General features: G+C 38.4%; 2 protein-coding genes across 2 annotated transcripts in view; one reads left to right on the plus strand and one right to left on the minus strand.

Moving 5' to 3' along the window:
• The first annotated feature begins 5,232 nt into the window (after positions 1-5,232).
• On the plus strand, positions 5,233-6,836 carry LOC119579036 (anti-lipopolysaccharide factor-like). The gene is made up of 3 exons (XM_037926752.1): positions 5,233-5,433; positions 5,834-5,967; positions 6,529-6,836. The coding sequence occupies exons 1-3, from the start codon at positions 5,306-5,308 to the stop codon at positions 6,639-6,641; spliced, it is 375 nt and encodes a 124-aa protein (XP_037782680.1). The 5' UTR covers positions 5,233-5,305; the 3' UTR covers positions 6,642-6,836.
• Positions 6,837-9,736: 2,900 nt separating this feature from the next.
• The window catches only part of LOC119579037 (anti-lipopolysaccharide factor-like), a 2,280-nt gene continuing 2,099 nt past the window's right edge, over positions 9,737-9,917 (minus strand). The window contains exon 4 of the mRNA XM_037926754.1: positions 9,737-9,917. This exon is cut by the window's right edge and continues 119 nt beyond it. The gene's annotated coding sequence lies outside the window, so the exon portion shown is untranslated.

The raw sequence follows: 9,917 nt of genomic DNA on the forward strand, positions 1-9,917 counted from the left end.
TACTTTGATTACTTCATCATTTTTTTTTCTTGTAGAGTCTTTGCTTCGATTTGACTACCGTTGCCAATCTTGGGTTCTACTTCTTCAACCTTTTCCTTGAGTTCTTTGACTTCCTTGTCAGACTTTTCAGTATTCTCTCTCCAAATGGTCGTGTCCCTGTGCAAAGTATCCACCGATCCCTTCAAATTCAACGTTTTTTTTTTTTTTTTTTTTTTTTTTACATAGTTTTAAACATTTGCATCACCATTGCCTTGGCTTCAAGAGTCTATAATTTAACTGCTGCTTACCAATAACTTAATGTTTACTAGTGGAATCTTAAATGGCTACACTAAAACAAACACAAAAATAGAGCTTGTACTCACGGCGGTGTCTCTATGCGGCTGAAAACGCTGACCACGCCAGTATTCGCGGTCACTTTCTCGCCTCCCCTCTCCTCCCTCTCACGTCCCGGCTCACAAAACCTCACTTACTTTTTCTCAATTTCATAATCCGTCGCGCCAATGGAACCATTAAACGTTTTGTACAATGCCAATATTTAGTGCTTGAAATATATGGTATGTTCCTTAAAAAAAGTATTGGAAAGGATTATATCTAGTAAATTTAGAAAATCGCGGTGCGCTACTAAACAGCGATGATAAAGTTTTCACTCAAAATCAGTTTTGAACCACACAAAAAAAAAAATTGTTGGTTTGTAAGCATATTAACATATTTCGTTAATGTTATAAATGCAAAACACTTATCCGAGATTGCAAAAATATGAATCACATATAATTATCTGTAATGTAAACAACGCAAGATTTTTCATCTGATTCAGTGTCTCGGCTTGGCTTCCTTGTGGGAATTTATGAAAACAAGCAACCCAATTGCTGAATGGTTGTTTATGCTGACTTATAAGAGGTCCGGAATGGCCCCCACCACAAGGGGGGGGGGTCACATGCAGGAATCTTCCTGTAAAATTATATCCAAGAGATTGCAGAGGAGAAAATTAGGTCAGAAAATTTACGACAGTGTGCTTATGTGTGTTTTTCTGTTGCATAAATTATATATTATAGCAACACACACCCACACACACACAACACACACACACACACACACACACCAACAACAACAACAACAACAACAACAACAACAAACAACAACAACAACAAAAATGAGACCGGGAGAATAAGGCGTAAGAAAAAAAACGAACGGAGGCGCTTCGTTCAGGCACTCACGAGCTTTTTCGAACCCTTAGATGAAAAACAAGACGCGCCAGGAGACCGCCTGCACCGTCGCTGACTTCGACAATAACGCTACTAACAGAGAAGCGAGACATGGCATTGACGCGAAAATTTGATAGTGTTGACATTTTCAGCTCGGCTATCACTTGGAGATGATCAATTAATCACTTCTTAACGTAAGTTTAATCTTATAAAATGTGTGCAGTTTATGTTAGCAGAAACACAATAATAATTCACTCACATGCAACATATACTTTAATATCGTCAGAACATAAACATGTTTTCTCAAACGTGTGTGTGCGCAATCCATCTATCTATATCTATCTATATCTATCATTCATATCCGGACATCACCGAATGTTTGACGAACTACTGGTACTTGATCATGTAGTAGACTGGGTCTTATATTGGGTGGCCAACCAGGATCTTTCTTTCCTAACCCACATGGTTAGGTAATCATTGTTGATGGTTCCAAACCCCCACCATTCATACAACAGAACACCCATAGTATTAGTTTTGATTTACGCAAATTACCTATCTCACATAGTACATAACACATACTCGCGCGCACACACACACACACCACATACGTGTGTGGTGTGTATGTATAATACATGGCATACATCAAATGTCAAATGAGCCATAAGATAAGTAAGTATTTCAGCAATACCAGACAAGCGAAATGCAATTTTTTTTGCGGTTTGTACGTGTTATATTAGGTTAAGTATCATAGGATGCGTTTTAAAAAGATATCCGAATTGAAGTTGCCTCCAAACTGCACCAGATTATTAACAAATAATGATAAAAGTGAGACCAAAGTTAGGTGACAAGTGTCGGATCGATTCCAAAAATTTATGGTGAAGTGACAAAGGAAACAGCCACAGTAAGAAAGGAAACTATTTAGTTATATAGTTCACTTTTTACTGTGGCAGTTTTCCTTTTCATCATGTGTACACGTTATACTGTTTGTGTTTGTGTTTATTACGTAAATTCTTCTAAAATATTTCGATCTTAAAACATCTAGTAAAACATCCATATATGTATATAATATTACAATTTCAAACTTTCCGCGCCGTTGTACTTTTTTTTTTTAACGGTAGGTTCATGTTTGAGCGCACGTGGTCACAGCAGATACTTAATTGTAGTTTTCAGTTGTACTTATAACGAAGAAAAAAAAAGTGTTCGGAGTGAAGGTCTTAAACAGAAGAGAAGGAACTGTAGAGCCACCGCTTCTCAGGTGCCAATAACATTAACGACAGTTCGTAAGCGTCGGTAGCAGGTATTCGAAGCTAGCGGTGGTTAACAAGTTCGAAACGAAACGTGGTAGAGTGAACGCTTCACTTCAAATAAAACCAACTTGTGCCTTTCGCAAGTTCCCTAATGTCGACTTTTGTATCGAAACATATTATAATTACTATAACATCATAAATAGTTTGGTTTTCTCATAATAAAATTTAAAAAATACTGTTTCACTAATACCCAGTAGTGGCAAGCATTGCTTGGGCGCAGTGTCAAATCTATGGAAAATATCATGATTGTTAGAGACACCTGTTGCAACTTAAAGTCAGTCTTTTGTTCTTAAGTTTTGCTGTTTGAATTTTCCCTAATTGGATTTCGTCCTGTGTAGATATTTTACAAAACCTGCACAAGCATTGCCAGATAAACATTATCACCTCCAGGACTCATGGTTGGAAGCGTGAGGAACTGTACATTGTGTGTGTGTGTGTGTGTGTGTGTGTGTTGTCGAGAGAGAGAGAGAGGTAAAGAAGGTTTAGTAGACAATATGGTAGGTACAGAAGGTTGGATACAAGGAGGCACAATCAGCAAGAAATAAAAAGAAGGAGGGACGCACAGAGCGTTCTTTAGCTAATCCAGTGATTACCAAACTAGCAGGAAACTTGGGGTGCCGACAGAATTTTCATAGCAGAATAAAGAAAAAAATTACGTATATAAATAAAAATCCATTTTCTCTCTCTCTTACTGGATGTTTTGTAGTGGCGTGATTTTGGCTCGTGACCTGTGTTCTTTTCGAGCAGTAAGAATTCTTGGAACTGGTGAAGAAGTGGTCCGCAAGAAAAAAGGAAAATTCTTTGTGCTGGGAAGAGTCAGATGAGATGTAGAGAGCACCGAATGAGCTAACAGCACACACACACACACACACCCACACACACACATCACACACACCATAATAACACACACCACACTTATAACATACATCCAGACATAAACCATTCACAACACACATTATAATAAAAACATAACACGAAAAAATAGGTTCTAACCCGTTGAGAATTTCCGATGAAATCGTACCACATTATGAACGTCACTAGAGCTGCCAGTTCCGGTGTCTTCGGCAAAAAAGTGAAGTAATTGGATTGCTGTTTGTTATGAATCTGGTTTGGTTATTGCTGGGGGTGTTGGTGGGGGGGGGGGCGATGCGTTGTTATGTGCACTGATTGCTGTGCTGTGCGAGTTTACATTTTTTTTCTTTCTTTTTTAAGTGAACCGTTCCTATTGGCATGTTCAAACTGCAAAATGGAAAATATAGAAAAAAAAATCTAGTTATGATGATGGTTGTAGATGATGATGATGACAGTGATACTGAGATAATAAAAACAAACAAACACACATGATAATAACAAGAAGAAACGCTCATAATGATAATGATGGCAATTAATGATTAATATTAAGATGGTAACGATATCATTGTAATGATGACAATTAATAATGATAACAAATTATGATAATTGATAATAACAAAAACAATTATGATAATGAAACTACTAAATTATAGTTAATATTACTAGCATATTACTAATACCGGTCATTACTATCATTATCATTATCCATATCACTTCTTATCCATTATTATCGAAAGTCATAAGATAATAGTAATAATGGTAAAAAATTATGATGTGTAACAATAATAGCGATGATATTTAGCAATAATGATAATTACTAATTTTTATTATCGTTATGATTACTTTTCATTATGGTTATCGTTATCATTACCTTTATTACCATTATTATGAACATTATCACTGGATATTATGATTATTATTACCATTATGTCATTATCATTATGTAGCTTTGGCATTATCATCTTTTTTACCTCACCACGTCCTCAAACAATCCTCATCATCCCATATCTTCACCATCACCATCATCGCCATTAATTCACCGCCGTCATCATCATAATCATCTCCATCATCATCATCATCATTATCACCATCGTCATCCCCACCATCATCATCATCACCACCATCAGCAGCAGCAGCATCGTCGTCATTATCATCATCACCATTACCACCACCATCATCATCCCCATCATCATCACCATCATGATCATCATCATCAGCATCATCACAATCATCATCATTATCATCCTCACCATCATCCCCATCATCACCATAATCATCATCACCATCATCATCACCATCATTATCATCATCATCAGCATCACCACCACCACCATCATCATCATCACCATCATCATCATCATCACCATTAAAATAAAGACGAGGTAAGAGACAGCGAGATATAGAACGGTAAATAAAGAGAGAGAGCGATAGACCAAGAGAGAGAGAGAGAGAGAGAAAACGAGATAGACAGAGCAGACAGACAGACAGAACGACAGCTCAAGACGAGAGCTTCGATGAAAGGAGAAAAATGGGAAATACAGAAGAAAGATAAGGACGAGAAAGTGTCGAAATAAATAACTTACCGGGATTTTCCGAGTTGGAGACTTTGAACAAAAAACTTTCATTGTCGTGACGTCAAGTACGTTTTGAGAAACGATTGGAAAATTGAAATCGTTTTATAGTTTTTTGCTATTTCATGAAAATGTGCGTTTTATATATATATACATATATATAGAGAGAGAAAGAGATAGATAGATCATATTTCATTAGCTAACTTTTAATGAAATAAGGAATTAATACCAATCGACGAATGTGGCGACCGCTGGCACCTCCTCACGTGTGGGAGTTCAGGATACTATATAACCAGAAATCGCTCTAAATCACACATTCCCTCACAAAACCACATACCGTTAAGACCTCAGTCAAACACATTAATAATCTACAATGGGTTTGAGTTCAACTTTTGTGAGTGCCGTGTTGGTTGTGGCACTGGTGGCACCCTTGACCCCACGATGCTACGGGTTTGGGTTAAAGGACCTCTTTTTACCCGCCATCACGGACCAAGTTAAAGAGTAAGTGGCGCCCGAGGGAGAAACTGAAACCTTGGGTATTAACTTTGTGAGAATTATCTTGGATTAGGATTTCGATATTTTGGTGCACTGTGGGTTGTGGTGTTTTGATATTCCCATTCTGTTTGCATATTAATCCACTTTTCATCACATTACAATGATATTTCTAGCATTTTCACTATTAGTAATAGGAGATGTATTAGTAGTACTGTTATCATAATCATTATTACCATATCAAGAATTATACGAAATATATATAAAACACATTTCAAATCCATCTCAGCCATTAATCTCTGGCTGATTTTCTCTCCTCCTACCATTAATCCCTTAATCCCATTGACATTCTTTCCAGCTCTCCCATTATCCACTAATATTCATTCTTTTTCTCTCCATTCCTCTACAGTTTATGGAGAAACGGAGACGTTGATCTGGTCGACCACTCGTGCTCATACAGTGTCAAGCCGGATATACAGGGTATCGAGCTCTATTTCATCGGATCGGTCACGTGCCCGGGCTGGACGACCATCAGGGGAGAGTGTGAGTGGCAAATGATAATAATGATAATAATAATGATAATAATAATAATAATAATAATAATAATGATAATAATGATGATGATGATGATGATAATGATAATAATGATATTGTGCACACACACTTACACACACACACACACACACACACACACACACACACACACACACACACACACACACACACACACACACACACACACACACACGGATATATGTATGTATATATGTGCGTGTGTGTGTGTGTTTATATATGTTTATATATACAACTACAGTTACATAAACTACCATGTGGCTACATCCAAATGCCCAGTGCACGTACTTTATACGAGTGCACAATAAGCTGAAGCAACAATACTTAACAACCAAACGTTAGGATACCCACAATGTGTAACATACAGTATGCTGTTTCCCTAATATAGAATAACGGTATACAACACAATAATGTGTAATAACATACCAAAATCAAATACAACAATATAATACACAAGACTACCACATACAACTCGACTCAAAGAGACAACAGTACATTAGCATTAACCTCTTGCTCTGTTCTCCTTTGCAGCCAACACCCGCAGCAAATCCGGGGTTTTGAATGCCGCAATCAAAGACTTTATTCAGAAAGCTCTTAAAGCAGGACTGGTCACCGAAGAGGAAGCAAAACCATATCTCGTATAATGTGATAGAGATAGGGAGAATGGAGTGGGTGGGAGGGAGTCCTTTTCTTTAGATATCTTGGTGTGTCTGTTATGCCTAATTGATTCATATATCCATGACTTGTTGTTATTTCTGAACTGCTACTGTGATCTCCATGCAAATTTGATGTATTTTATAAACTTTCGAGAAAATAAAGTGAATCATATATGTTTTGAATACATGTTCTTCATTAAACATAAATTTTGTTCATAAATACAAGAAATACAAACTATTGTAAAATATATATAAACTATAATGACTTACTGAAAGAGGATTTTTAAAAAATCGAGTACATGCAAATTGTCCTATATAAGAAAATCAGCTGGATAGTGTAGTTATCCATATCAATTGTATCTTGTGATCTATTAGTTAATTGTGATCTATCAGTAAGGTGAAACAGAGACTGCGCGGTCATATGGCCTACAAAGTTGATGTATTTATAACTTGTTACTACTTGTATTTTATTGATCTCATCTTATGTGGAAATAATTTGATGAGAGAGAGAAATCATTATCATCATATGCCAGAGACAGACGCACCCGGAGACCTCACTCTCCATTGTTGGCGATCAGAGGCATAGTCAATAAGGATATGCCTCCAGCCATTGTTCCACGAACGGTAAATGTGCTGCAGCTTGAGGGGGTCAGGTCCTTCGGGGTGGTGGGCCGCTGTGTCGTCCGTCCTCCTCCTCGTGGGCGTTTCCAGGCAAGTGCAGGGTCTGCCATAAGCGCCACTTTAACCAGACGTCGCTCATCCATGCGTAGGGCATGTCCAAGATAAGTGAGGCGTCTGTGAAGGAGGTCCTCGCTGCATGTTGCTGGATTACCCAACCTGTGCAGAACATCCTGGTTCGATACCCGATCAAGATAACTGAGTTTGAGTATCTGCCTCCAACAGCGGAACTTAAATGCCTTAATGCGTGCTACTTCGGACTTTCGTGCAGGCCAGGTCTCACAAGCATACATCAGTACTGGTCCCACGGAGGCCAGGTATGCCTTCGGTTTGGTGGATAATGTTACACCAGGTATTTTCCACAGGGCAGAGAGAGAGAGAAGAGTTAGAAACATAAAAAGAAAATAGGAGACGGTAGACAGATATGTGTGTACGTATGTGTTTGTGTGTGTGTGTATACATATATCGAATGTTATTTCATATATTCCATAAACCAAAAGCCAAAACTGACGAAAACAAAAGGTAAAGAAGAGACGATTAATGAAACAGCAAGGAATCGAGAAGCGCATTCAACAACGTGCCGAGGACAAGAATCTCGCCAAGTCAGCCAGTGTTGTCTCAGTTTACAGGTTAAGTTATATATTCTTATATCACAATGTAAATGGTACAGGAAATCTAACGAGTGTACATAAGAAAACTAAATTACAAACACTATCACTTGTATCTATCTATATCCGTGTTCGTTTTCTGCTCGTTTTCTGATCTCTGCCTGTATAAAAATATCTGCTGTGTGTGTGTGTGACTGTGGAGAGAAAGAGAGAGAGACAGAGATAAAGAGATAAGGCAGGAAGGACACCAACTGGTCCTGGATTCACCTCATTGTACACACAATAATATTTAACTTTTTTCCTCCTACTTCTGGTTATATCGAGAAGAGAAGAAAGAATTTCCCTCCACTCACCTTTTCCCCTGTAAAATATACCTCAGCAAACACCACTATGATATCACGCAGTTCCTTCAAAAGCCTCGTATTGCAAGACGTGGCAATTCAGATAAACCTCCACTTTTTGCCGTGTTTACAGCCGTCAGGGAATCGTCTTTTACAAATGCTTTTACTTCATGATTATATAACCTGAATTGTCCCATCGATGGCCATCTCGTATATTTAAACTGAGCTTGTTAAAAATAAAGTTTACAACCACTGCTTCTGTCACACCAGTTTCCTGTTTGTAAACCTCTATGTAGGGCAGAATTACGTACACTGTAATTCGATTTTGAGAGGATGTACAGGTGACAATATTTTTGGCAAATCATTTAAGTATAAATATTAATATTAGCTGATATTTCAGAATCCAGGTGATCATATATATTTTTTATTATTATAATTAAACGGAATGATATTTTTCTGACTATTGAGATGTCAACGCCTCAGAAGAATCCCGTAATGTTTTTTCAGGGGAGATTTCTAGGCAAATCTGTGATGTCAGAAATGCAATCAGGGAAGGGTAAACATTCATTTCTTTCTTTTCTTTTCTTTTCTCCTCTCTCTCTCTCTCTCTCTCTCTCTCTCTCTCTCTCTCTCTCTCTCTCTCTCTCTCTCTGACCTTCGTTCATGATGATGCACTCCATGAGGACCGAAGAAAGGGAGGAAGGGAGAGTGGGAGGGGGAAGAGAAGAGAAGGGAAGAGAAGGGGGAAGCAGGAAGGAGAAAGGAAAGGGGAAAGGGAGAGAAGGAAGGGGAAGGATAGAGATGAAGAGGGAATAAGCCGAGAGAGAGAGAGATGGAGAGAGGACGGGGAGGAGGAAAGGGAGAGAGAGAAAGAGAAAAAAAAGGGAAAGGAAGAGTGAGAAAGGGAAAAGGGAGAGAAAAGGGGAAAAGAGGAATGGAAGTAAGAATGAAAAGGGAAAGAGAGAGGAAGAGGAGAAAGAGGGAGACATGATGGTAGAGGACTGAAATGTGGAGAACCCACGATATGAGGGAAAGAGTGAGAGGATGAGGTGTATGAGGAGCAGGGAAGGTGAAAGGGGGTGGGGATAAGGCAGAGGGGACGAGAGGTTGATGGGGGAGGGGGAGGGGGAGATGGGGAGTGTGGCGGAAGGGGTGAGAGGTGGGGATGTGAAGTATGACGTCAGAAGAATGACTTGTCGGGTTATTCAAAGGACGAAAGGGGACGTAGCTGGATAAGGAGAGAGAGAAAGAGAGAGAGAGAGAGTGAGTGAGTGAGAGAGAGAGAGAGAGAAAGAGAGAGAGAGAGAGAGAGAGAGAGAGAGAGAGAGAGAGAGAGAGAGAGAGAGAGAGAGAGAGAAAGAGAGAGAAAGAGAGAGAGAAAGAGAGAGAGAGAGAGAGAGAGAGAGAGCAAGAGACAAGCAGATACATGTAATAATAACAATGATAATGATAAATATATATATATATTTTTTTTATTAACAATAACAAGTACAAAATGCCAATAACAACGATAAAAATAAAAATGAATAACAAAAACAAATATTCACGAAAACAGCTTCACTAAACAGCCCGACGTTATGCAAATCAAGCAGAAGAACCATCGTCGTAGAAAAGACTAAAAAAATCGACTTCCGTTT

Source organism: Penaeus monodon, chromosome 11 (genome assembly GCF_015228065.2).
Source record: "Penaeus monodon isolate SGIC_2016 chromosome 11, NSTDA_Pmon_1, whole genome shotgun sequence".
Lineage (NCBI taxonomy): Eukaryota > Metazoa > Arthropoda > Malacostraca > Decapoda > Penaeidae > Penaeus > Penaeus monodon.

Excerpts from the sequence above, each read along its gene's own strand:
- LOC119579036 (XM_037926752.1), top strand. The coding sequence starts at position 5,306 with ATGGGTTTGAGTTCAACTTTTGTGAGTGCCGTGTTGGTTGTGGCACTG. Across the intron at positions 5,434-5,833 it reads ATCACGGACCAAGTTAAAGA|TTTATGGAGAAACGGAGACG; the intron begins GTAAGTGGCGCC and ends ATTCCTCTACAG. Across the intron at positions 5,968-6,528 it reads GACGACCATCAGGGGAGAGT|CCAACACCCGCAGCAAATCC; the intron begins GTGAGTGGCAAA and ends TCTCCTTTGCAG.